Source organism: Fopius arisanus, unplaced genomic scaffold, assembly GCF_000806365.1.
Source record: "Fopius arisanus strain USDA-PBARC FA_bdor unplaced genomic scaffold, ASM80636v1 scaffold00004, whole genome shotgun sequence".
NCBI classification, from domain to species: Eukaryota; Metazoa; Arthropoda; class Insecta; order Hymenoptera; family Braconidae; genus Fopius; species Fopius arisanus.
In genome coordinates, this window is record NW_011887743.1 from 1,881,507 (window position 1) to 1,907,202 (window position 25,696).

General features: G+C 36.9%; 8 protein-coding genes across 9 annotated transcripts; 6 read left to right on the top strand and 2 right to left on the bottom strand.

Annotated features, from left to right (window-relative positions):
* Positions 1–150: 150 nt before the first annotated feature.
* On the top strand, positions 151–2,707 carry LOC105272772 (elongation factor Tu, mitochondrial-like). The gene is made up of 5 exons (XM_011314998.1): positions 151–348; positions 431–987; positions 1,434–1,799; positions 1,889–2,080; positions 2,140–2,707. The coding sequence occupies exons 2-5, from the start codon at positions 475–477 to the stop codon at positions 2,425–2,427; spliced, it is 1,359 nt and encodes a 452-aa protein (XP_011313300.1). The 5' UTR covers positions 151–348; positions 431–474; the 3' UTR covers positions 2,428–2,707.
* blw (ATP synthase subunit alpha blw, mitochondrial) lies at positions 2,444–5,327 on the bottom strand. The gene is made up of 6 exons (XM_011314991.1): positions 5,150–5,327; positions 4,758–4,871; positions 4,325–4,674; positions 3,373–4,256; positions 3,030–3,147; positions 2,444–2,929 (listed from the first exon to the last, which is right to left on the bottom strand). Exons 1-6 carry the CDS (start codon positions 5,213–5,215, stop codon positions 2,815–2,817), a joined length of 1,647 nt encoding a protein of 548 aa, XP_011313293.1. The 5' UTR covers positions 5,216–5,327; the 3' UTR covers positions 2,444–2,814.
* Positions 5,328–5,456: 129 nt separating this feature from the next.
* On the top strand, positions 5,457–8,511 carry LOC105272778 (protein PTCD3 homolog, mitochondrial). Of its 2 annotated transcripts, XM_011315010.1 has the most exons (5): positions 5,457–5,548; positions 5,982–6,107; positions 6,231–7,797; positions 7,945–8,163; positions 8,344–8,511. In XM_011315010.1, the coding sequence occupies exons 2-5, from the start codon at positions 6,076–6,078 to the stop codon at positions 8,500–8,502; spliced, it is 1,977 nt and encodes a 658-aa protein (XP_011313312.1). In that variant the 5' UTR covers positions 5,457–5,548; positions 5,982–6,075; the 3' UTR covers positions 8,503–8,511. The 2 variants fall into 2 exon arrangements, with proteins under 2 accessions (XP_011313312.1, XP_011313306.1); XM_011315004.1 differs by lacking the exon at positions 5,457–5,548 and having other exon boundaries at positions 5,931–6,107.
* A 578-nt stretch (positions 8,512–9,089) lies between these two features.
* On the top strand, positions 9,090–11,659 carry LOC105272791 (uncharacterized). The gene is made up of 4 exons (NM_001414553.1): positions 9,090–9,839; positions 10,212–10,539; positions 10,670–10,875; positions 11,276–11,659. The coding sequence occupies exons 1-4, from the start codon at positions 9,319–9,321 to the stop codon at positions 11,496–11,498; spliced, it is 1,278 nt and encodes a 425-aa protein (NP_001401482.1). The 5' UTR covers positions 9,090–9,318; the 3' UTR covers positions 11,499–11,659.
* A 95-nt stretch (positions 11,660–11,754) lies between these two features.
* On the bottom strand, positions 11,755–16,662 carry mor (SWI/SNF- related protein mor). The gene is made up of 3 exons (XM_011315023.1): positions 16,470–16,662; positions 15,659–15,778; positions 11,755–15,540 (listed from the first exon to the last, which is right to left on the bottom strand). Exons 1-3 carry the CDS (start codon positions 16,587–16,589, stop codon positions 12,739–12,741), a joined length of 3,042 nt encoding a protein of 1,013 aa, XP_011313325.1. The 5' UTR covers positions 16,590–16,662; the 3' UTR covers positions 11,755–12,738.
* Positions 16,663–16,736: 74 nt separating this feature from the next.
* On the top strand, positions 16,737–18,155 carry LOC105272811 (protein ORAOV1 homolog). The gene is made up of 2 exons (XM_011315039.1): positions 16,737–17,360; positions 17,716–18,155. Exons 1-2 carry the CDS (start codon positions 17,261–17,263, stop codon positions 18,129–18,131), a joined length of 516 nt encoding a protein of 171 aa, XP_011313341.1. The 5' UTR covers positions 16,737–17,260; the 3' UTR covers positions 18,132–18,155.
* Position 18,156: 1 nt separating this feature from the next.
* Positions 18,157–19,838, top strand: LOC105272804 (methyltransferase-like protein 25). Its single transcript, XM_011315031.1, has 3 exons — positions 18,157–19,104; positions 19,287–19,384; positions 19,516–19,838. The coding sequence occupies exons 1-3, from the start codon at positions 18,177–18,179 to the stop codon at positions 19,747–19,749; spliced, it is 1,260 nt and encodes a 419-aa protein (XP_011313333.1). The 5' UTR covers positions 18,157–18,176; the 3' UTR covers positions 19,750–19,838.
* Positions 19,839–20,004: 166 nt separating this feature from the next.
* On the top strand, positions 20,005–25,633 carry Oat (Ornithine aminotransferase precursor). The gene is made up of 9 exons (XM_011315536.1): positions 20,005–20,110; positions 20,217–20,388; positions 20,554–20,908; positions 21,092–21,422; positions 22,093–22,677; positions 23,525–23,924; positions 24,160–24,464; positions 24,585–24,785; positions 25,136–25,633. The coding sequence occupies exons 3-9, from the start codon at positions 20,559–20,561 to the stop codon at positions 25,523–25,525; spliced, it is 2,562 nt and encodes an 853-aa protein (XP_011313838.1). The 5' UTR covers positions 20,005–20,110; positions 20,217–20,388; positions 20,554–20,558; the 3' UTR covers positions 25,526–25,633.
* Positions 25,634–25,696: the final 63 nt, after the last annotated feature.

Here is a 25,696-nt window from a genome sequence, read left to right on the forward strand (position 1 = left end):
CGCTCATTCTGTAAATATAAATTTATTAGTGGTATATCTGCAACATATTGAATAATTTTTTTCATTGAAATTCCACAAGATGTGGTTTCCCCCTTCCACACGTTTTACAGTCAGCTAAATTTCAGTTAAATAAATAAAAAACAAAAAGTATTCCGCTGGGGCCAATCCTCTTTGACAACTAGATCCAAAGTTCCGGACTCCTGGACAGATGTCTCCCTCTGGTGCTTCCCATTCTCCTCTTCACGATTTCTCCATAAATAATTAACACAAAATATAATTACTCCAGGATTTAATTCCGATTTCATCTCAATAGATTAAAGAAAAAATAATCTCTTGTGACAACAGAAGGTGAGACTTGAATAATCCAACAATTTCCTTTTTATTCCAATAATAAAATTGAATAATCCAACAATATCCTTTTAAACCACAGGTGTAATCAAGAATTAATTAAGTAATTACTCTCATGACTGTTTAATGACAATGAATCGAACTTATCGTCTGCTGCATCAGAGATTCGTGTCATTTCATCGTTGTTTGATTATTGGAAAGTCCAAGGTGCCATCGACAATCAGATACTGCTCCAGCCAAGGAAATCTTCAAGAAAATATTTGTAATATTGGAACAATTGGACATGTAGATCATGGAAAAACGACATTGACAGCGGCAATAACAAAAGTATTGTCTGAAGAACTCAAGAGTTGTAAATACGTACCCTTTGATGAGATTGATAAAGCACCAGAGGAAAAAGCTAGGGGTATCACAATAAATATTGCACATGTGGGTTATTCCACTAAATTAAGACGATATGCCCACACCGACTGCCCAGGTCATGCTGATTTCATCAAGAATATGATCAGTGGTGCATCCCAGATGGATGGAGCTATTTTATTAGTTGCTGCTGATGATGGAACCATGCCACAGACTCGAGAACATCTTTATTTAGCTAAACAACTCGGTGTCAATCACATTGTCGTTTTTATCAATAAGGTAATGTATTTAAATTAATAAAAAAAACAATAAAAATAATAAAATTCAATCGCAATACATGATTGAGGGGATAATCAGTCGTGAATACCTGTGGTGAATTAATTTTGAGATTAGAAATAGAATATTTGACATCAGAACGGAATTACGAGGCAAAATGGGCAGTCAGTCGTACATTAAATTCATTTAATTAACCAATAATTAAGTTCTAACTCCATACTGCTGGGTATTTGTTGTTATTCTCTTCGCGGAATATCCTGGAATGAACATTAATTCAATTAATTTTTCTCTGTAACATTTAAAAACTTCATCAGGAATTGATCCTAATTATAATCCTCAAGTTCAGTTGATTGATTTTGTTTATAAATTTTATTTGTCATTCAATTCTTATAATTTTAAATCCATTATTTATCAATCTGAACAATGAACACTGATCTAACAGTTTTCAGGCGGATCTGGTGGACGACGAGCTGTTGGACCTAGTGGAGATTGAGATCAGAGAATTATTAACAAATATTGGTTTCGATGGATGTGCATCACCGGTGGTCAGGGGCTCAGCACTGGCTGCACTTAATGGTGAAAGCCATGGGGTTCAATCCGTCAAGAGATTGATGGATGCTGTTGATAATTATGTGCCAACACCAATCAGGGATTATCAATCGCCATTTCTGCTGCCCATTGATAACGTCTTCAATGTTCCTGGAAGAGGAACTGTCGTTGTGGGCACTCTAAAACGAGGAATAATGAGGAAAAATGATGGGGCTGATCTACTGGGTTTCAATAATGACACTAAAACAAGTATTTCGGATATTCAGGTGCAAATAAAACTGAATGATTCATCAATTATTTTTTTAATTACCTGAGATTGAGTTATTCATTTGTATTTTATTTTTCAAATGCTCAGATTTTTAGGAAAAGTGTACCTCAAGCTCTGGCAGGGGAGAATATAGGAGTTTTATTAAGAAGTATTAAATACCAAAATGTCTGTCGTGGGATGATGCTCTGCCAGAGAAATTCTCTCGTCTCCAGTAATCATTTTGAGGCACAACTCTATCTCTTGGATTCCTCTGAGGGTGGGAGGCATCGACCACTTCCGGTAAGTTTTATTTATTCCGAAAATAACGAATTATTCTGTATTTTTATTTTTTTTTCTAGGCTAATGGACATTGCACACCGATTTATAGTGGAACGTGGACAGTACAGTGTAGATTTGACTTCCAATTGGAAGGGGAAAGCAAAATGTTAATGCCTGGGGAACAGTGTGCGACGAATTTGACGCTTGTGAAGAAAATGCCGATCGTTGAGGGACAATCTTTCACGATTCGGGAAAATAGAAGTACAATAGCTACTGGGATTATAACGAAAGCCTTGAAACCACTGAACATCGATAAAAAGAGATTAAATCTCATTGTTATACCTAGCATGAAGCAAATGAAGTCATAAAATTTGAAATATATGATTCTTTCTCCTATCTTCAAAGAACTCAAGTTCATTTGAATTTTATTCCATATTTCAATTGTTCAATTGCATCTACAGGAATTACATCACATTTTAACAAAATGAGGTAACAATCTCATCAAAATAATGAACGCATGTTTATCCTCGTGACTTTCACGTATTTAATACTAATTTCGATTTAAAATCCAATCTCGTTACTTAGATTTATATTCATGAAAAATTAGTGGCGAGAATGTTTTCACTAATAAACATACATCACTGATGATTCAATGTCTTCGATACTGAAGCCACCCTGTGGTACTTTGCAACGCTGTTTTCTTCGTCTTTTCTGTTTAATAACTATTTATTGGGTACAATTTTGTGGTAAACAAATTACGCGTTGAATGAAGCGAGAAAATCGGTGACGATCTTCTTGAGTTTAGCGTCGGACGCTTCGCTGATAACATTTTCCTTGGCAATTGTAGCTGTGAGATCCTTGTGGGATGTCCTGAAATCATAAATATTTCATTATTTACTGTTCACAATCACTATTTACAATTACTCGTTCAATTCTCCGCGGGATAGAGTACAGATTCGCTTCAAATCACCTGATGTGTGCCAGGAATTCCTTTTCGAAGGCGGTGATTTTTGTTGGGTCCATCTTGTCGAGATATCCACGGACACCGCAGTAAATTACAGCTACTTGCTCCTCAATAGCCATTGGTACTGCACAAAAACCACGAAAAAAAATCCATTATCAATAAATAATAATCAATAAATCTCCAATCTACTTTTATCATCACCAAAAATATTATTCCCCTCTAAAGTAATCAATTCCATCAATACCCCGATTTTTATATGGAAATCTTCGAGAAAAAGAAAAAAATTATTGACTTTATATTATTATTTCCTTGAATCATTAAGTTCAAGTGATTAATTAAATAGAATTACCGTATTGCCCTTGTTTGAGGAGTTCTGTGAGTCGAACACCTCGACTGAGCAGCTGTTGTGTGGCAGCATCCAGATCAGATCCAAACTGTGCAAAAGCAGCTACCTCTCGGTATTGGGCAAGCTCGAGTTTCATGGATCCAGCGACTTGTTTCATAGCTTTTGTCTGAGCAGCTGAACCGACACGTGATACAGAGAGACCGACATTGATAGCTGGACGGATACCCTTGTAGAAGAGCTCAGTCTCCAAGAATATTTGTCCATCAGTAATGGAGATGACATTGGTGGGAATGTAAGCAGAGACATCACCAGCTTGTGTCTCGATGATGGGAAGGGCAGTGAGAGAACCTCCACCAAGTGTCTGATTCATTTTAGCAGCACGTTCGAGAAGACGCGAGTGAAGATAGAATACATCACCAGGATAGGCTTCACGTCCTGGTGGTCGTCTCAGGAGGAGGGACATCTGGCGATAGGCAACAGCCTGTTTTGATAAATCGTCGTAGATGATTAAGGCGTGTTTGCCATTGTCTCGGAAAAATTCACCCATGGCGCAGCCAGAGTATGGAGCCAAATACTGCAGGGGTGCAGCATCTGATGCAGTTGCTGAGACGATGATTGTGTAATTTATGGCACCGCTGTCTGTCAATCTCTTCACGATTTGGGCGACTGTTGATCTCTTCTGACCAATGGCGACGTAGATGCAGTAGAGTTTTTTCTTTTCCTCACCAGCATCGTTGAAACGTTTCTGATTGATGATGGTGTCGATGGCCAGAGCAGTTTTTCCGGTCTGCCTGTCACCGATGATCAGCTCACGCTGGCCACGACCAATTGGCACCAGAGAGTCCACAGCTTTGATACCAGTCTGCATGGGCTCCCTAACCGATTCTCTGAGAAAAATAAAAGAATTAAATTGCACTCGGTCTAGAAAAATTATCATAAACAGAATAATTTGTACCTGGGGATAATACCGGGAGCTTTGGTACCAATACGGAATCTCTGTTTAGCACCCAGTGGCCCTTTACCGTCGATTGGATTTCCAAGGGCATCAACAACACGTCCAAGGAGTTCATCACCCACTGGCACGTCGACGATAGCACCGGTACGTTTCACAATGTCACCCTCCATTATGTGCCTGTCGTTACCGAATACGACAATACCAACGTTGTCAGGCTCCAAATTCAAGGCCATACCCTTGAGACCAGAGCTGAACTCCACCATCTCGTCGGCCTGGATATTCTTGAGACCATACACACGAGCGATACCATCTCCAATGCTCAGGACTCTGCCAGTCTCCTCGAGGTTAGCCTTGTAAAAATAAAAAATATAAAATGTATCGACAGGACGTTTTAATGGACTTTCAATAAATATATCGACGACTTTTTCAATACCTTTGGGGCTGATCCCAGGATACGCTCCTCCAGGATAGCAGATATCTCTGCGGATCTTCTGCTGCAGCTGACATGGTATTTGCGAACTGCTATTGCGCTGGCAGGCCAGTGAACCTGTGAAAATATAAATCGTTATAGAATTAGTCTGTATTACATAACTCATGTCGAACTCTGTTTATGTAATGATTTTAGGGAGTGCTGACAGGGATATTCTTGGATGTTCAGAAAGTATTTGAGAAAATGGAGGCATAATCGTAATTAATAGATCTTTGAGAAATCGAGAATTTGTGTCAAGAGGAGAAGAGGTGACCGGTTACTCCGAGAAAAATGTCGGCACCCATATCGAGGGGCAGTTATGTCGTGGAATAAAATCAATGGGAATTATCGTTTACCTGGGTTGTGGCATTTGGTAATAATTTAGCCACCGAGGCGACCAGACGTAGCGACAGTTGGGCCATGATTATTTTTAATTTATTCACCCGTATCACACCTACTGCGGATTTTTTCACAAAAGACGAGGAAATAATCCGATGTAATATCACACGCAGCAGCGGAAGACCCTTTACTCCCCACTCTAAAAAGAATCCACTCCTGCGCAGGTCAGTTGTAGCATTCTCTGCGCAGGAAGTAGGGGTCTCCCCGGAATTCAAATCTCATTTATTGAACGGATTCCCATTTACTCAGGATTTATTATCGTCACTTGGTGGATATTATATTCTACTAGACAAACTGTCAAATGTGAAATCAAAAAAATATTCTCGTTGTTTTTAATTTATTTATTTCTATGAAATGTAAGATAAACATTTAATAAAAAACTTGCAGTCATAAAATTCATTATAAAATTCGTTTAGAATTTTATTAGCTTTCGCAGGATTTTTTCATTCATTCCCAAAATTCGGATTTTCTGTGCTGATTCTATGAGATTTAAGGAAAAATTTTAGATTTTAAATAATTATTTTTATTTATCTAGGATCTATTTATCTGTTAAGGACTACCCGAGGGATCGTTTTTAGTTTATAATGTTTATAATTTTAGCTGTTGATTTATCAAGTCAAGGGAGTCATTCAAAATTTCTTTTTTTATTCTACTCTTGATTATATTTATATAATTTCTTTCAAATAATTTCTATAATTTCTCTTCTACTTCATCCTAACCTCAACCTTTATTCATCATCTTCTTTATTCAAACATTCTAACCTCAATTTTCCGTGGATAAATAAAATAGAGAGGAAATCTCGAGGCGGCGAATCCGCGGTTCGCTGCCATCCTTTAATTATTGCCTGCAGTCTACCTGTTATCTGTCATAAAAAAGAAGAAAAATGAAGTCCTTCGGCATGAAGATATCTCCCAGGTAATTTTTCCCTCATAATACCGTACGAGAACAACAAATAGATCTAAAAACCGAGAAAGACAGAAGGTACTACTAAAACTTAAATATTCATGTTGTCATCTGATTGTTATGTCTCTTCCTCAGGGGATTGATTCAGAGTACATTCCCAAGACTCCAATCAACAGCTGTCCAGGTGTCATCATCAGCTCCTGTGATAGAAATACCGATGAAAAAGGAACGAGGACCCACGGATATTCTTCGAGCCCTTGAGAGAACGATCTCACGTGATCCAACAGCACCCAAATACAAATACCACGATGATCCTTACTTAATTCCATACTCAAACCACCAGAAGAGGACATTCGCACTAGCCCAGGAATCCGGGAGGAAAACTGCGATGTGGATTCGTGCAGAACACGCCGATCTCTTTCAACACAGAGTCGCTGATCCAGTAATCGAGGCATTCCTACCGAAGACAGTCTACACAGACAAAGATAAAGTCTCTGAACAACTCCTGAATGACATCATAAAAAGTGGACAGAAATCAGATGCAATAGCTATTTATGAATTATTAGAAGAGGAAGTATCAGATGATACGAGACAGTCACTTCTGGAATTACTGTGTTTTTACAACAGCAACGAGAAATTTCCTGGGGAACTGCTCGAGGAGAAGTGGTTCAAGAGGAGTGAGAAGCCCCAAGTCTGGAAACATTGTCTTATCACGGATAAAATCTTTGAAACACTCAAGAAGAAAGAGAGTACAGCTGCCAAGGCTTACAATGCTATGATCTGTGGTCAGGCTAAATTCATGAAGGCTAATGCTGCTTGGACTCTCCTGGAAGAGGCTCAGAAGAAAGGCTATCCAATAGCTCTAGAAACCTACAACATATTGATCGGAGTTATTTCATATTTGAAAGATGGAACACGAGAGCGGCTGGCTGAATTGACTAATATTTATCGACTGATGAATAACGCCTTCATCACTCCGGACTCTGGGACACTGACTCAGTCAGTGAAACTAGCTGCAGCTATCCCAAGACATTTGTCTGCTGTGGAAATCTGTAAAGATATATTCACAGAGTTCAAGGACGCTGGGGTGGAGCCATCGCTGTCATCTTATTATTACGCTTTGACAATTTTTTATAAAAAAGCTGAAGGCAATAGTGCACCAAGTGCTCTTCTACGGGAAATAATTACAGAACTCGAAGGGAGAGGAGAGATTAAAATGATTGATTCAATGGACACATTTTTCTTTACGTTGGCGATGGAAATAGCTGCGACTTATCTCGAGGATCCATACGTTGCTGATAGAATCCACAAACTTCTCCTCAGTAATGACAACTACAAATTAATAGGAGATGGATTCAGCGAGAGTGTTTATTACCGTTTTTATCTGCAAGTTCACGTGAAAAATAATACTCTAGATGAGTTTATGAAGTTTTATTATGATCCCCTTGTTCCTCATCTTTACACTCCAGAGCCCAATATTATGAGGGAAATTCTTCAAGCCGTTGGTGCTAATGACCCTGAAATTGGTACTCCACTACTTCCGAGGTTGTGGACACATCTGGTGCAGTTTAATTACCTTGAGAGGAAGGATCTCGTCTCCAAGGCACTGCATTTGATGACGGGACACTGTGTACCACCAAAGGATTCCCCGATTCATCAGATGTACGCCGATGCTGCATGGGCTGTCTGGAATTTCGTTATGGTACCCTAATTTGTTTAATTGTTACAATTATCCTGTGTATTCAGAATTTATTTCATTGTTTCATTATTTATAATTAAGAGATTATATTTGATTAGTCAATTATTAATAGGAATTGGTTGGATAATTAATTAATTATTGATTTAACAGACGCAGAGAAGCAAGAGTATCCAGCGAATAAGTTGGACAGGACCGATTCTTGGGGATGTGGCTATTCTCTGTCTTCGTGCTGATGAGTATGATAAATGGACGAAAATTATTAATTTCATGTACACTGATCAGAATTCTATCGTCGGTCCACCGTCTTCAGATCAGATCAATGAGCTTTTTAATGCGTGTCTCCTCGGTGGTCATGTGCAATCTGCTTTGGTAAGTAAACAATAGAAATTCCGTTTTAATGTCTCGAAATTATTTAATTATTCGTTCAATTATCTTCAATTTTCTTCAGTCATCTGTGATAATTGGTTTTAAAAGCAGATCTGAAATTATATTGTGATAAGTATTCTTGGGGATTCTTTTGTAGAAGTTTTATTGACTTTTTATTTTTAGGATTTGACTCATTATTGCTCTGATATTGGCTTCGAGGATGTTCCATCGATGGCTTTGAAAATCTACAGGAATTTTTCTCTTGCGAATCACCAGATGAACAGATTGAAGGGCTTGGTGGACTTGGAAGTGTTCGAGAAGATCTCAGAGGATTCACAATAACGCATGGAACTAGAATAAAGAGTGAAAATCAGACAGAATGCCGAAAATATGTAATTGATACCCATTTTTCAATCGATTTATATTGAAACCCATGAGTTATTTACGGATGTTCTGTTTTCTGTCTCAAAAATACAAGAAAGTGATGGAATTTCTTTTTAAATTTCTCCAATCTATCCCAGACGAGCGAAACACCCGAGATTTTTCACCATCTCGAATCAAAGTTACGATTTTGGATGAATTAAAAAAATTCTGATCCAAATTGAAAAATTGAAAATTAAAAACTATTTATCGTTTCCCTCCTTAAAATTTGATTATTAACTTTTTAATTAATTTCTATTCTGAATCGCGTAATTTATTAATTCGAGATTAAACTACGGTATTTTATTGAGATCCATTTGTGATGAATTCACGACCGCCGATGGTTTGTCTCGTTTTCCCTTCATGAATTTGACCTGAAACCACCCAGAAAGCGAGATTTATAAACTATTATTAATATTTAATGGCGATGCATGCGGTATGCGTCTTTCTTCATGATATAATAGATCCAAAGTACCTCAAAGTATTCGACATAGGTATCAATGTCCTTGTCCCTTGGATACCCTCATTCACTCATTCATGAATTAACTGTCAACCGTTGGTGGGAGAGTTAAAAGGGGGCCGTCCCTAAAATACTCATTTCCTCCCATCACCAGTTATTTCTCCATCATAACATTGCCGACTGCTTATAAATCGAGTGCTGAAGAAATTATTCATCAAAATTTTCAGGGAATTATCATTTTAAAATCGAAAAATTTATTCAATTACGGAATTACTATAATGGATAATTCAGTTATCAGGAAGTCAACTCACAAATTGATCGGTGAAGTAATGAAGAAATATGAGCCGGACGTGGAGATTCTTCAGATGAATGAAGAGCCAGGAACTCGAAGAGGTGATAATTATACGTCGATGCTGTATCGTCTTCGTTTGAATGGACGAAAACGTCTGAAGTCTGGTGATTGTGTTCCCTGGGAGACAGCTATTATCTACAAAGTCCTTCCGGAGTCTCAAGCCCATCGAGATTATTATCAGAGTGAGCTGTTGTTCAAGAATGAAGTTGTTTTTTACAATCACGTGTGGCCGATATTCAAGGAGTTGCAGAAGGATGGGAGGGAAGTTTTTTTTGGTGTTGCTGAAGTTTATGTTGCCCAGTCTGATCTTATTGCTATGGAGGATCTGAAAAGGAAAGGGTATGTCATGGCTGATAGGAGGAAGGGCTTGGAGATGAATAGGTTGAAGCCTGTCCTCAAGGCTCTCGCAGGATTTCATGCACTGAGTCTCACTCTGAGGAATTTGAGGTGAGGAATTTCGGGGAATCCCTGAGAAATTCTAGGGTACGACCGCTAACATTTATTGCATGAAAATAATTTTTTAATTGTAATTAATAATAATTATTACGGTGGATCGAATGTGATTACAATAGGAGGCTTCAATGGTTTTTGATAATTCTGAAATCCAGTTTTAGGGAATATCTCATAATTGAAGGGAGATAGCGATTTTGTTGTAGATATATTTTTTGTAGGCCTCATGTTGATCTACAAAAAATGTTTCTGCGAAAAAATCACTGGGTTCCTTCAATTTCGAGATATCGGTGAATAATTGGATTCGATAAAAAGGTAGTTGTTTTATTTTACCACTTCGGTACTGATTTTTCAATTTATTATTTCAAGACCAGCGATTTTCGATCGCTTCAATGATCAATCGAATCCGCAAAGTATTCGAGAGGGATTTTTCCGAATTGAAAATGAAGAGTGGTACCGGCAGTATTATCGGAGTGCCTCTAAAAACGCAATTTCAATGGTTTCTGAGGCTCTACCACCGGAGCATGAAAGCAGAAGAGGTGATATTATGGAAAAATTGGAAGCATTTCTCCAGGAGGACGTTTTCTTCCGAAGAATGTGCGAGCTAGCAGCAACTCCTGGACCACTCACGGTTATTTGTCACGGAGACTGCTGGACCAATAATTTTTTATTCAGCGATCAAGCCACCGACGCTGAGGTGTTTCATTCTATAATCCACCCTTCAGTCATTAATTAATTAATAATAATTCATTAATTAATCATTAATTTAGTCTGTGAAAAATCGTCAATAACAAATGGCGTGTGACGTTTATTTTTATATATTTTAGCCAGTTTATCTCGTTGATTTCCAATTGATACGTATCGGTTCGTTGGCGTTGGATTTAGTCAATCTACTCTATGTTTGCACCTCTGCGGAAGTTCGACGGACCCAGATGACTTCTCTTTTACGTCATTATCATTCGAATTTAATGACTGCTTTACATACTCTGGATCCTGATAATAAAGACAGGGATCCTGCGATGATGTGGAGCTTGTGAGTATTTTTCTTCGTTCAATCAACGGTAGTCTTTTATTTTAAATCATTAGAAAAATTATTGTAATCATTATAATTACATAATCAGACGATTATGATAATGAGATAATAATTTGGTCGATTATTATTAAATTATTATTATTATCAGATTTCTTTCATAATTATCTAATGATGCAATTATAATTCAATTATAATGCATGAACTGTTTCAAATTATTATTGATTATTCAAATTTCGTAACTCTAATTATCGATGATAGAATTTTTTAATTAAAAATCAGATGTCAATTCATTTGATTATCAAAAACTTTCTAAAATGAAAATTTTTGCTTCAAGAGGATTATCTAGATAGATAAATTATTATTATTGATAATCGATTAATTAGGATTTGTTTGATTTTAGGTTGAATGATGAAATGCGGAGATACGCACGTTTTGGTTTGGGTGCCGCAATTGATATGATTCCAATAACTACGTGCGAGAGTGATGAGGCGCCAGATTTGTACAGAGAGGAGGGTGATAGTAATGAGGGTCATGAAGTTCGAGGACCACCACTTGGAGGGAATCAATGTGCCAGGCTCATGACTGACCTCGTTCTCGAATTCTTTCACAAATCCGATCTGTAATTTCCGCAATCGAATTGATTCAATCAAATCGTCATTCTAATTAGATCTATTCCAATTAGAATTCTCAAGTCATTGATTATCAGAAGACAATTCATTGCTGGATTATTAAAATCAATTTTTAAACTGTAGGAAATTATTATCAATTGGGGGAATTGCGTTCGTCCGGAAATTGATTTTTCCCGGTTAATTGTACGCTCGTGTATCTGCGCAAGTGCAGGCTTTTGAAAATAATAAATATCTAATGAACAATTGGGTCTGCAAAGATGAAACTCTTTTATTCTTTATCTACAAACGATTTTCTTGCGATTGGTGAAAATCATTTTCGTCTACAAATGAAAATTATGGATGGGGGAGTTACTTCATTATTTTCATTAATTAATTAAGAATCGATGTTTAATGATGTACAGTGGTCCTGCTATTGACTCTAACTAATGATCTAATAAATTCCCATTTCTGTGTTTATAATTCATTGAAAAGAATAAGTAAAAGTCGATATTATTGTTCACAGGTGAATCCTGATAATTTATTAAGTAAAGGGAATGACCGAGAAAAAATAAAAATCAATTGCAATTAAGAAATTCGTTGGTTTCTCTTTAATTGTCGAAGTTTGGAATATTCGGGAAAATTCAGAATATGTTTACAAGTAATTAATTTGATCTAAATTAACTGAAAAATTCGAGATTTATAAAAACTATTTTTTTTTTCATTTCATTCATTACCACTAAATAACTATCTTTGTATTCAATACTTGAAACTGGAAGAAATTAAGAAAGGAGGAAAAGAAAAATAGAAAAGAGTAGAACTTAAGGACTATCCATTAAATGCTAGACTTAACCCTCTGAGTCACAGGTAAATTCGAAGTTGGAAATTTTCAATAAATCATTTGTCACATTATGTACGTTTTGAAAAATACCTATAATGAAATCAATAATTGGACTAAAGCCGAAGAAATCCTTCTTCAAAATATCCTCCGATTACTACCTAACCTGCAGTATAAAATTGCATCGAAATTTCCAATTGAAGAAATGAAAGAATGACAAATAATCCTTAAAAATCCACAAAGAAAACTTTAATGAATTTCACCTTAACCGGACCCAATGCGCAGAGAAACATTATAAACTATTTAGAGTCCACCTACACTTTTTATAACTGAATTTGATAAGAGAATGAATGAAGGCTCTCATCATGATGTTGAAATGTCCGATGCCCGCGATATATTTTCCGTTTCTCTCTCGTCAAGTTATGCCTGCTGCGGTGGTGTATGAGGGGGTGGTTGTGGTTGTTGTGATTGTGGACTGGGTGGTTGTTGCTGAGCCTGTGGGCCCTGCCAGGGTGGATGCTGTGCCTGTTGTTGTTGATGCTGTTGCTCCTGCGCTAGCCTCTGGTGCGCCTGTTGTCTCGCCCTGAACTCAGCAGCTTTGAGCTGTTCCAAATGGAACTGCTGTCGCTCAGTAATCAGCTGTTGCCTCTGATACTCCAGTCCCTCCCTCTCCCTCTCCATCGTTGTCTCTAGCTCCTCAAAATGACGAAGCTTGATCTCCAGCTTCTTCATCTGAGTTTCCACCAACAGAGCAACCAGAGATTTAATCTTCCTCTCTTCCACAGCAGCGAGATGTTTAGCCTTGACAGCAGCAGCAGCAAGTGCAGCAGCAGCAGCTGACTGAAGCTGAGCATCCCTGACAACTTTATCCTTCTTCTCCTTAGCCTCAATCTCCTCAGGATTATCAACCTTTGCTTTAGCATCAGCCTCTACCTCCTTGGCATCAACATCCATCTTCTCCAATTGTTGTACATCAGTCTCAGTTCCTTCTTCCTTTTTAGCAACCACAGGAGCTGGTGAAGTATCAGCTTCTTTTGGTTTTTCAGATTCATCCTTTTTACCCTCAGGTGTGGCAACAGCTGGTGGAGAAGCTGAGGCAGCATTTGGTGCACTGCTGCTGTCCTCTGGTGGCTCCGGTGGTCCAGTACCAGCAATACCAGATTGTGCAAGCCCAGCTGCTGGATCGAATTTTCCATCGGTATTGGCACTAGCTTGAACATTCCTCAAGTGCTGATCAAGTAGAGCAGCTGGTACTTGATCCTTGATAGCTGCGAACTCCTCCATCGCAGCTTTCGCTGCACTAGCAGCAACCCTGGGATCTACAACCGAAGCTAAAAATGCAACAGTCGACATCACTGGATTACCAGCTTTGGAGAACGGAACTGGTTGATAAGCTAGAGGGCCTAGACCCTCAGGTCCACCCTCTTCGAGATAAGGATCTTCAATTGGCAGCCTCAAGAAGTGAAGAATGCATTCGTCCTGCGTTCTCGATCCCACGTGCTCACAAACTTTGTTCCAATCGTCCTTATGAAGCTCAAGACCTTCCAGAAGAAGAAGTGTCTCTTGTTCAGTCCAATCTCTTGTTGCACCAGCTGCCTGTTTATTTTTCAATACTGCTGGCTTACGCGCATACTGATCAATCTTCAATCCAAAGTTAGCCATCGCTCCAATGGCACCTTTCTCATCAGGTGTGATTATTGGCTTCTTCTCCAAATCAAGAAGAGTTTTAGCTGCTGATGGTTGTGGTGTTTTTGGTGGATTGGGATTGACTGGTGCCAGACCACTCGGTGTATCCGACAGAACATGAAAATGAGACGTTGGAGGTGGCCCCATGGGGGTCGGTCGAGATTCAGCATCAACTTGATAATTTATCAATCCCCACTGCTCCAAGAAAGCATGCACTCTCATAATAGCACAGACATCACCAGCTAAATTTCTCCTGCAAGCTGTCGATGTGATATACTCCGTGGGATTCAATCTGTAAGTGTCAATCATGAAATTTCTGTATGCTAGATAAATCTCAGGTGTTTTGGATTTATTTTTTCCATTAAAAAATTCAGCTAGTGCCCGTTTTTCGATGGTGTGAATCGAGTTGTAATCGAACCAAGCTGAGTAACTTGGAACAACGATGTGGTGGGTCTGCTCCGTGACATTATCCTCAGGCTCGTCTTTATTATCTCCACGTTCTTTACTGTGATCCCTCTCCTCACGATCCTGAGTGCTCTGTGATCCCTTGTCACAGTCAAGCGGTTCATCGAGATCAGCCATATTCCCTGATTTCAGAGGTTGCAACTCAGAGTCCTGTTTTTTATTGCCAGTTGTCATGTTTCCAGTGGTGCCACCTTGTCCAGAGACAGGGGGATTCGATGGATTAGCCACAACCTCGACAATTCGTGGTTCTGCTGGTGGATCCTCCATACCTTGGGTCAAATCCTCTTCCTCCTCTCCACCACCTCTGGTTTTCTTGGGGGTTGCCACTGTTGATGAGCCAGCTGCCAATCCTGGGGCACGATTGCTCTTTCGTTTTCCAATTTTAGGTGGTGGACTTGGTGAACGCTTTCGTTTAGGTTTTTTCGCTGATGATGGTGGATGCGATGGCTGAGACATCAAGTCCTCAACAGTAAGTCTGTACTTGTGGACCTTTTTCTGTCCACTGTCGTCAACCTCGTAATCCTCCTCATTCATCCACTCATTGTACTGATCCAAGTCTAGTGCCCACGTTGCTGTTACTCTGTAATTAGATTTCTGGGATGAAATACCAAAGCCACCCTCTGGAAATTCAATGGGAAGATCAAAGGTCGTCCAGGAGTCGTAGCTGTCTGGGAAGTAGTACCAGTGAAGTAAAACTGAACGATCACGACGCATCGTGGGACGGGCGTACTCTTCCTCTGTTGGATCCACTGCTGGATAGATTATGTGAGATGCTTCACCCTCGGTCTCGGCTATTGTACCCTGGTGACGACGCACTGAGTCCTTCACCTTGGCTGCTGTTGATTTTTCAACTTCTGGACGCACGTAGACACAGGGAATGCTCAGACAGCGATTCTCCAGAAGGGCACGCTCTGCCATTCTCATCATCTCCACGATACGGTCTAATCGAGACCCAGATTTTGGTACATTAAAGTCAAACTTTCGCCAGGTCTGCTCCGTTTTGAATTTGTAGGCTGTCGCCAAAATGTGGCAGAGCCCACCATTTGGTTTGAAATCCAAGAAACATTTCATCTGTGGAGGAGTCATTCATTAAATTGTCAGAATTTATCATTGTATCAATCATTCCATTTATTCTACCGAAAATTCTAAGATAAACAAATAATTTATAAAAAATAAACTAGCAACTCACTGGGAGTCTCGTTAACGGTGGTTTCGAAACATTTTTTCCAAGATAAGACTCTTGGAATTCGATCAGTTGAATCACAAGGGCTGCTAAACTTTTGTTCGTTGGTGGATCTGTAGCAACATACTGAAATAATAATAATTAATTAACAATCCAGATCTTCACCCCATATTCAGGATAAATTCCTATCCTCAGAGTTCCCCTGAATGCACACGAAATCCCCATTTCTCCTTTCTCATTAATCTAATTCATTCCCTACTTCAAAAAAATAATAAAAATAATAATAATCACTGGTAGGTACTGTTGTTATTTTATTTAACAATGTAACGGCTTAAATATTTGACGGGGAGAAGTTTACAGATTTTAACGGGAAGACTTGAGTTTAGAAAAATGAAACATCCGCCATTCCCGAGGAGTTCTGGTAGGAATTAGAGAATATTAGCAATAATATTGCGAATTTTGTGAGACGAGGATGAGTCTGAGTGTTCGAAAACCAAATCAGAAGCTAAAGTGAAGGGAACAGTGATTTAAAATTATTGAAAACCAAAAAAACACTGGAAAATTGATGAACATGTCAACAGAACCAAAACCTAACAGTCTCGACTCCATGTTGCAATGAAATCTCCAGTTGAAATTCGAACGAATAGCCGATTACGCTCTTTAAATGCTGAAATAGAATTTCTAGAAATTGAATAAAATTAGGGAATTCATTCCACCGTTTGATAACGATATAATAAGAGATGCTGGACCTGAAATATAATTGGGCAGTGACAAAGCTCAAAGATGGGGGTTGGGACGCCGACGAATTTTCACTCACTTTTTTGCAGTTTTTTAGAAGCCACTGTTTAACGCCGTCTAATTGCGCGAGTACATCTGGTGATTCGAAAAATTTGGTATTTGGTCCACCGTCTTTTTTTGGTCCAAGAGTTAACATCATTTATGATTTTTAATTGAAATACGTCGACAGGCCAATTCTACAACGCCGCACTCACCGCAAACATCACATGCAACTGAAGTTATCCCCAGTACAAGCCCGCCATTATTATTTCAAGTCAATTACATGTGAAGGTCTATCCATATTGAAATCATGGTGTAACTATTTCCTCTATCCCTCTATTCTGAATTAAAAATCAGATAAAATCAGCTAGAAATTATGTGAAATGCTCTGGAATTATTTGAAACGGTGAAATCGCGGGGAACAGCTCTGGAAAAGATTTGAAGTCTTTTGGAATTACTGGAAGTCACTTTGAAGCTCCATTTTGAATTAAATTCAGATAGAATCAGTCCTGAAATAATTTTAAATCATTAGTACTCCCTTGAGATCATGAAATTGTGAGAAACAATTATTGAAATTATTTGAATTAATTTAAAATTAAATAGCCCAAGAAATTATTTTGAAATTACACTCTAAAGAAATCAATTTTGAAATCATAAAATCATTACGTCATGATATTTGATAATGAGTAATTGCAATGCAACGATTGCGTCTGCAAAAATAAAATCGATTGGTGTACTTAGTAATGTTTGCAGTAATTTTGTATTAATTTTTTGGAATTCTTAAATAACGAAGTGAATAGTATGAAGTTGTCTCATTGTCGATGAAAAAGGATGAAGCATGCCTTTAAAATTAACCTATTGTTGCCTTTTGGAATATTGAACTTCTCCAGCTTTCCAGAAAATCACGAAATTGTAATTCAAATTTTGCCTCGTGAGTTCTAGTTTTTATTTCATTTTTTTATTATGCCAAAGGTAAGGGGAAACTCAATATTAATGCGCGGGTTAAATAATTATTAATAAACAATTATTTAGACGAGTTTATAAAAGATTTTTTCTCATTTTGCAGAAAATCCTATTTGAAAGTATTAATTTTATAATTGTGGAGTTATAAACAATTAAAACTTCATTTTATTATAAATCTATTAGATTTTATATACTCTATATTATAATTTTGAATTATTTAATGAACATTCTTGATTATTTAAATTGATAAAAAATGAAAAAGTGAGAGATAGATGTAAAAATTAATAAATTTTATATAATTCTTCTCAATTTAATTTTTTCAGGTGGTAAAATGACAACTGCAATTTCGACTGGTCACGACATCAACGAGATCTTTGAGAATCTGCTCCTTTCTGAAGAAATCGCGGAACAATCAGGATTTCAAGAGGGTTACAATGATGGGAAGAATCAGTCCTTGAAAGGGTATCATCTGGGTTATCACAGAGGATCAGAATTGGCGGCTAAACTCGGTTATTACAGCGGTATCGCCCAACACTGTCTCAACTCCAGTATTTATCTTCCAAAAGTCACGGAACACGCGAAAAAGTTGTTAGAAGCCATCGAATTATTTCCACTTACCAACGACGAGACTGTGGATATTATAAACAAATCAGAAGAGATCAAGTTTAAGTTTATAAAATTATGTTCTCTCGCTAAAATCGATTCGACGTATCCAGAGGCTGATAAACTCGACTTTTGATATTTCTAGATATCGATTTATTATACAGTTACGCCAATTTTTATCATGAAAACCTTTCAGGAAGATCTGGAAGACAATTTATCATTCATTCAAGAACACGAGAATGTAATCAACAGTCATCTCGTAAATTTTATAACTGAGGATTTATGGGAGAAATTACCGAGTGATTTACAAGTGGAATTGCAACAATTCGAAGGGGAAATGGATTTTTTATTATTAGTAAAACGATGTCCTGCATTAAAATTGATGATAGACAGAGCGGAGACATTGAGTTTGAAGAGTAATCCCAAAGTTCTGGACTTAGAAGACTTTTCAGTTGAGTTTTTAAACGATACTCTAAATTCTGAAGAGAGAAATTCGTTGAAAGACATTCAGAATGATTTTATGAAGGACAAGAAGAGATACGAGATTTCAAATTTCGCAAAAGTCATCGCCTGTTTGGCAAATGGAAATAAATGCCTGGTTATTGATGCTGGGGGAGGAAAGGGATATCTGGCGACTCATTTATCCAATAAATATTCAATCCCGGTTTTATCACTGGATTCCAACCCCAGGAGAAACAAAAGTGCAATCAATCGACAGAAAGTACTGGAGAAAACGAAAAATCAAACATTTCCACTTTCACAGCATTCTGTTGAATTTATCCACGACAGTACTAATTTTTCGGAGTTAGTCAAATCTTATTTTCCTGATTGGAGGGGAGAGGATTATCTTCTCACTGGACTCCACACTTGTGGACCTCTAGCCCATTCTATTATCAAAACTTTTACTCGTTCTGAGACTTTGAAAATTCTCTGCGTCGTCTCCTGTTGTTATCATTTAACAGAAGAATTTCTGACTACTGACGTCAATTTTTCAAAGACCATGCGGATGTTGGCTCAACAGTCTGTCGAGAGAATTTCTGCTAAAAATGCTGAACAACCCATTTCGATTTTTTATAGATCTCTTCTGCAACTTTTGCTGAAAAATCTGAGTGAGTGCAATTATTCTATCTTTTTTTATTTGAAAAAAAGCAACAGATCTTTTAATATTCGACATTTTATCGAATGAAATCACTGATAATTACTCTGTTCTTATTTTAACGTCAGAAAAATAAATTTTTTACGTATCGTTTAGACATAATGAAGAGAAAAACTCATTTTAAAAGCATTTCAGAAATTCCGGATGTTAAAATAGGAAGAGGAGCTCCAACCGAGGATTTTCAGACTTACGTTACCTGGAGTTTAACGAAAATTGGATTACCTCCCGATCAAGTGAGTAAAATTCTCATTTCAATTTTATACATATCAATTTATATTGATTTATGATCTTTAATTCAATTTTTGTAATTTTTCATTGGAATTATTGCATTTAAAAACTAATTGATTGAATTATTCACTTTCAGATTCCTTCCGAAAAAGACTTGATCGATCTCCAAATGAAATATTCAAATTATCGTTGGAAGTTAAACATTTTTCAAACAATTAGAGCGCACATGGGATCCGTCATCGAGTCTTCTATAATCCTAGATCGCTTCATTTATCTCCAACAATCCGAAAAGTGTTCCAAATTATCGATAGTACGCGTTTTCGATCCATTATTATCCCCCAGATGCTTCGCAATAATTGCATTGAAGTAAAATAAAAAAACCTGGAGGAATAATATTAAAAAATGACGAGAATTATCAACTCCTTATTTTTTAAACGAATAAAAACGAAAATTATAGTTTTATTCTCTTTTTTATTGACTTAATAATTAATTATCATTCTAAATTAACGTGAAATACTCCGCAGGTAATAATTACTCACTCAATCATTAATCGACTGATAATCGAGTTGTAGATTCATTCTAATTAATTAATAATGATTAATTGTCTCTTATTCTAGAATACCAAACGTTCGAGTCGTCATATTACGATAATTTATGACGACAGCACAATGTCAAGATTTAATTGCAAGATCATCACAAAAGTATCTACAAAAGACGTACGATAATCCAAGGTAAACAGCCCAGAAAATAAAAATAAAAATAAAAATCCCCTCTTGAAAGCCATAAATACCCAAAAATGACTATCTGAGATATGATTTCAAGTAGAAATCTTATTAGTTCCAGTTATCGATGAGATATTTCGTGATTTGGTTGCTGCCGGGAAGGGAGAGCTAATAAAATCGCAAGTGAACCTCAGTTTTCTCGTCAGTGTTCATTCCAACACGCACATACATTGCAACAAGGTCATCCAGTGATTCCAGTCAATAATCGCGAATTGAAAGTAAAATAGGTACCACCAACCGATAAGACACTGCATTAACGATTTTCATTCGATTTTATTTTATTAAATTCATTGCACAACTGCAAGTCTGCAACTTTCACTGCAGTCAATTAAATTAATCCCTGAATCGTCTCCCAGTCGTAATTAATTCGTAATTATTCACCTGTTGTCCAGGTGAAATGGAAGCTTTTTCGAAAGTTCTCTTTCGTTCCTGCAGACTCCAGAAGAATCACCAGTGGAGGACAATCACTTCTCAAGAAGTTTTTACACGTGAAGACAAATATGGTGCCCATAATTATCATCCACTACCTGTTGCTATCAATCGAGCTGAGGGTGTCCACATGTGGGATGTCGATGGCAAACGGTATTACGATTTTTTGAGTGCATATTCTGCAGTCAATCAGGGACACTGTCATCCCAGGATATACAATGCAATGTTGCAACAAGCTAAAGTACTCACATTGACATCCAGGGCTTTTTATTCCGACGTACTTGGAGAGTTTGAGGAATATGTCACTAAATTGTTTGGGTAAATGATTTTTATTCACTCTTTCCTTCGATTTTATTTCACTAATTACTTTCTTCCATTATTATTATTTATAGCATTCATATTATTATTATTACAAATGATTATGTATGAGTCATTCTTTTATAATTAGTATTCATTATTATGAAATGGAAGATAATAAACAAAATGTTTAATTGTTTTTAGATATGATAAATGGTTGCCAATGAATACGGGGGTAGAAGGTGGGGAAACTGCTTGTAAATTGGCGAGAAAATGGGGCTACAATGTGAAAAATATTCCCAATAATTCAGCTAAAATTATTTTTGCCGAGGGAAATTTCTGGGGAAGAACATTGAGTGCTGTATCATCGAGTACCGATCCCACTAGTTACGCGGGATTTGGGCCCTTCATGCCGGGGTTTGAATTAATACCTTACGATGATTTGGTGTCTCTTGAAAAAAAACTTCAGGATCCGAATGTATGTGCTTTCATGGTGGAACCGATTCAAGGAGAAGCTGGTGTAGTTGTTCCAAAGGTAAATTATTTATTCACAATTCAAAATAATTAATTTCTTTATGTGTTCATGAATTAATTTTTTAGATTTTACAACAATTATTACAATATGCATGAAACTTCGTACTCATTTTATTTTCATCTGCAATTTTCGTCTTGATTCTTAGCGCAACAGCTGAAGCTTTTGTTTATTTTTTTTTGTTAACTCCACTCGCATTAACTTTGTTATTATTAAATAACTCTTATCGAAGAATATCACGAGAATACAATTCCATTCCCTGGTCTAATCTTTCACCTAGCAGACAAGTAATCGGTCAATTCCACGATAAAAATTATCTTCCCTCGCTTTTACAACCCTTCAGTTGTCTGATAAGTTATCAAGTAGCAGTAAGTGGTCGAGATAGCATCATATTGGAAATACGAATTGCAAGAAAACAAAGTTAGAATTCTCAGTGATTTCCTTCAATTATTTTCCGCATGAATTTATCCCCCTCAACATAAGAATCAAATGATTCTACTATTTTTATCCTCGCAGCGGAGAAACCGATTCTTTAATCCATTTTTATCTATTTATTATTCAATAATTTAATTATGTATTAAAAAAACTGAGAGGGACGGGTTTAATTCCCCCATTGGAATAACGATTTAGATTTATTTATAAAATCGAGTAATTAATTACCTTTCAATTGCAGGACGGCTATTTAAAGGCTGTACGAGAGCTCTGCACGAAGCACAATGTTCTTTGGATAGCTGATGAAGTACAGACTGGTCTGTCCAGGACAGGAAAACGATTAGCTGTAGATTACGAGAACGTTAAACCCGATATTTTAATCCTGGGTAAAGCCCTGTCCGGAGGTTTCTATCCAGTGTCTGGAGTTCTTGCAAACGACTCAGTAATGCTGTGCATCAAGCCTGGAGAGCATGGATCCACTTATGGAGGTAATCCTCTGGGTTGTCGAATAGCTATGGAAGCCCTGAAGGTCCTGGAGGAAGAAAAATTAGCGGATAATGCGTACAGATTGGGTCAACTCCTCAGAGACGAGCTCAATAAATTGCCCAAGGATGTGGTTACCCTGGTACGGGGAAAAGGCTTGCTCAATGCAATTGTTATTAATAAAAAAATTGATGCCATGGAGATTTGTGTTAAACTGAGGGATCAGGGACTTCTTGCTAAACCAACGCATGGTCACATCATCCGTTTAGCACCACCACTTGTTATTACTCAGCCACAGATACTTGAAGCCACTGAAATTATTTCGAAAGTTATTCTCAGGAATTGATCGAAGAATTTATCGATTTTTATCGATTCGTCGGAGTCATCCATGTCAATTAATCGTCTGCATTTATTTGAGAAATTAATAAAGAAAATTCATTTAATTTTGTTCATCAGTTTTTGATTAATAATAGAAATATTAATATCATTGTTATACTGATTATAGAAGGTATCCAATAATTATTATTAACTTTGAGGTGGTTGATTGAATAATGGAGTCAATTAATTGATTAAATAATTAAATCGATAGTAAAGTGGGAAATCGATACAAGATTCTGTAATTTACGATGAGTTTGAAGAAGATATCTCTGAAATTAAAGGCTATAGTGAAATTTTGTTGAAAACCTTTTTTGTAGATATTAATTAGTTCTACGAGAAAGGTCCAGACAAAAATTTTGCTAGCTCCTCCAGATTTTGAGATTTTTAATGAAAACTCGACGAAGCAAATGATGAAATTGTAAAAATTGGAGAATTCGTGGTCATAGTTTCCTATTTTTAAAATTCTATTATTGCAACAATATTATCAACGGAAATACAACAAACCAGAGAATATGATAAGATCAGGTGGCGTTATCCAGAGTCTATCTCGGTGTTTGCATTTAGCGAAGACAGGCGCCTTCCACAATCTTTTTCAACTTTAAATAAATTCTGCACTGCCAGCTGGATATTATTATCAACAGATAATGTTTTATTTGTTGGTAAAAGATATGTAGAACCAATTCCGAACAAACAATTTCAATGGGTATAAACATAGAATCACACGAGACAGAAAACGCAGAAGACAAGTAGTCTGCAAGGAAATCGTCTCGAAATTCATTTGCTCATTAATTATTATTTAATTACCGTAATTGACATTTTTAAATTACAAAATGCGGTTTATAAATCGAGGTATACATTCTAGAATTCATGACTCCAGAGTACTGAGGCGTTTAATTAGCACACACCAGGAGGATGTGATAAAAAAGGATCAGCATTACGGTGGACATCACTTCAAACCTCTACCAGTTGTTATAGAAAAAGGTGATGGTGTCTATTTGTGGGACGTCGATGGGAAAAAGTATCTCGACTTTTTGTCTGGATTTTCAACTGTTAATCAGGGAAATTGTCATCCTAGGCTGGTGAAAGTTATGAGAGAGCAATGTGGAAAGCTCCATCACACGTCAAGAGCTTTTTTTACGTCTCTGCATGGAGAATTGGCTGAATATTTAACGAAATTATTGGGATTTGACAGATTCATCCCAATGAATACAGGTAAAAGAATATACATATCAATAAATAATAAATAATTAGAGCTATTCGCATTATCCACGTAATTATTATGCAGTTGAATCTAATCAAATGATTGAAAAATCAAATAAATACGAAAATTAAAATAAATATAGATCAATTAGAGAGAATGGATCACGGAGTATGAATAATTTAATTGTGGATTAATTAGTTTAAGGATTTATTTTACAGAATTTATGAATTTGTTATTGTTTGACAGGTGTCGAAGGTGGGGATTTATCCATAAAATTAGCAAGACACTGGGGCTACAAAATCAAGAAAATACCGGAATGCAAAGCAACTGTACTTTTCGCTGATAATAATTTCTGGGGAAGATCGCTAGCTGCTATTTCAGCATCAACTGAACCGATGAATTATCAAGATTTCGGGCCACTAATGCCGAATTTTGAAAAAATTCCGTTTGATGATCTCAACGTTCTCGAGGAGAAATTGAAAGAAAATCCGAATATCTGTGCGTATATGATGGAACCGATTCAGGGGGAAGCCGGTGTTTATATACCCAAAGTAAATAAAAACTGGTACTATTTACTGTGCATTTTACTGTAATCCCTGGGGAATTACAGTAAGCGAGAAAGATTGTGGAGATGTGGATGACTTGAAGTTATGGATGTTTATATTTTATAGGATGGCTATCTCAAAGGTGTACGTCAATTATGTACCAAGTACAATGTTCTTTGGATTGCTGACGAAGTGCAAACAGGTCTTGGGAGAACTGGATATCGACTTGCTGTTGATTACGAACACCAGAAGCCAGATATTTTGGTTTTGGGGAAAGCACTTTCTGGTGGGATGTACCCAGTCTCTGGAGTTCTCGCCAGTAATGAGGTTTGTTTAAAACATCAACAAAATAACTTTGAAAGAAATTAATTACTCCTTCACAATTATTTTACATCAACCAACTACTATTTTAATTACTATTAATAATTATAATTATCACGACAATTTATATGATAGAAATAATAATTCTTGAAAAATCGATGACTGAATATATTGAAATCATTTTTAAATATTTCAATCAATAAATTGTGATAGAATGTTTAAAAAAAATATTAATAATTGAAATTGAATGATTGAAAAATGATAATTAAGGGAAAGAGGAATAACTCTTCGATTTTAGTTTTCCGTTTAAAATTTTCTTCAAAATGAAATTAATCCATTAATATAATTTTATATAGATAATACTGACCTTGAAACCTGGGACCCATGGAAGTACCTTCGGGGGTTCCCCCCTGGCCTGTGCAATAGCCCTGGAGGCAGTCCGGATCCTGGAAGAAGAGAAACTAGCAGAAAATGCAAAAAGACTAGGAAATATTGTGAGAGAGGAACTCACGAAGTTGCCAGGGGATATAGCAACTGAATTCCGGGGTCGAGGACTCCTTTGTGGTCTGATGATCAACAAGGACTTCGCCGAAGGCTGGCAGGTCTGCTTGAGACTGAGAGACGCTGGACTCCTGTCCAGGCCAGCTCACGGTCAACTCCTCAGAATTTCTCCACCTCTAACTATCAACGAGGTACAGCTGAGGGAAGGCCTCGATATAATTAAAAATACTCTCTTGAAGTATTGAAAGCGATAATCATCTCTGTGCACTCCTTGAAACCATTTTTACATTAGAATCCATAAAAATAATAATTTTACTATAATTTATAAATAAAATAAAGCGAATTAAACCGAAGATTTTGGTTTTATCCTTGAATTATTGCTATAAATCCATTTGGTAATAATAATAATTATTATT

Coding starts and splice junctions, on each gene's coding strand:
- LOC105272772 (XM_011314998.1), top strand. CDS start 475: ATGACAATGAATCGAACTTATCGTCTGCTGCATCAGAGATTCGTGTCA. Junction 1,800..1,888: donor CAAGTATTTCGGATATTCAG/GTGCAAATAAAA, acceptor TCAAATGCTCAG/ATTTTTAGGAAAAGTGTACC. Junction 2,081..2,139: donor GGAGGCATCGACCACTTCCG/GTAAGTTTTATT, acceptor TTTTTTTTCTAG/GCTAATGGACATTGCACACC.
- mor (XM_011315023.1), bottom strand. CDS start 16,589: ATGATGTTAACTCTTGGACCAAAAAAAGACGGTGGACCAAATACCAAA. Junction 15,779..16,469: donor TTCTAAAAAACTGCAAAAAA/GTGAGTGAAAAT, acceptor TTATTATTTCAG/TATGTTGCTACAGATCCACC. Junction 15,541..15,658: donor CACCGTTAACGAGACTCCCA/GTGAGTTGCTAG, acceptor ACTCCTCCACAG/ATGAAATGTTTCTTGGATTT.
- LOC105272811 (XM_011315039.1), top strand. CDS start 17,261: ATGAAGCATGCCTTTAAAATTAACCTATTGTTGCCTTTTGGAATATTG. Junction 17,361..17,715: donor TGTAATTCAAATTTTGCCTC/GTGAGTTCTAGT, acceptor TAATTTTTTCAG/GTGGTAAAATGACAACTGCA.
- LOC105272791 (NM_001414553.1), top strand. CDS start 9,319: ATGGATAATTCAGTTATCAGGAAGTCAACTCACAAATTGATCGGTGAA. Junction 10,540..10,669: donor ATCAAGCCACCGACGCTGAG/GTGTTTCATTCT, acceptor TATATATTTTAG/CCAGTTTATCTCGTTGATTT. Junction 10,876..11,275: donor CCTGCGATGATGTGGAGCTT/GTGAGTATTTTT, acceptor GTTTGATTTTAG/GTTGAATGATGAAATGCGGA.
- LOC105272778 (XM_011315010.1), top strand. CDS start 6,076: ATGAAGTCCTTCGGCATGAAGATATCTCCCAG. Junction 7,798..7,944: donor CTGTCTGGAATTTCGTTATG/GTACCCTAATTT, acceptor TTGATTTAACAG/ACGCAGAGAAGCAAGAGTAT. Junction 8,164..8,343: donor GTCATGTGCAATCTGCTTTG/GTAAGTAAACAA, acceptor TTTTATTTTTAG/GATTTGACTCATTATTGCTC.
- LOC105272804 (XM_011315031.1), top strand. CDS start 18,177: ATGAAAACCTTTCAGGAAGATCTGGAAGACAATTTATCATTCATTCAA. Junction 19,105..19,286: donor ACTTTTGCTGAAAAATCTGA/GTGAGTGCAATT, acceptor AAAGCATTTCAG/AAATTCCGGATGTTAAAATA. Junction 19,385..19,515: donor TTGGATTACCTCCCGATCAA/GTGAGTAAAATT, acceptor ATTCACTTTCAG/ATTCCTTCCGAAAAAGACTT.
- blw (XM_011314991.1), bottom strand. CDS start 5,215: ATGGCCCAACTGTCGCTACGTCTGGTCGCCTCGGTGGCTAAATTATTA. Junction 4,675..4,757: donor TCCTGGGATCAGCCCCAAAG/GTATTGAAAAAG, acceptor TATTTTTACAAG/GCTAACCTCGAGGAGACTGG. Junction 4,257..4,324: donor GCTCCCGGTATTATCCCCAG/GTACAAATTATT, acceptor TATTTTTCTCAG/AGAATCGGTTAGGGAGCCCA.
- Oat (XM_011315536.1), top strand. CDS start 20,559: ATGGAAGCTTTTTCGAAAGTTCTCTTTCGTTCCTGCAGACTCCAGAAG. Junction 20,909..21,091: donor TATGTCACTAAATTGTTTGG/GTAAATGATTTT, acceptor AATTGTTTTTAG/ATATGATAAATGGTTGCCAA. Junction 21,423..22,092: donor CTGGTGTAGTTGTTCCAAAG/GTAAATTATTTA, acceptor TTTCAATTGCAG/GACGGCTATTTAAAGGCTGT.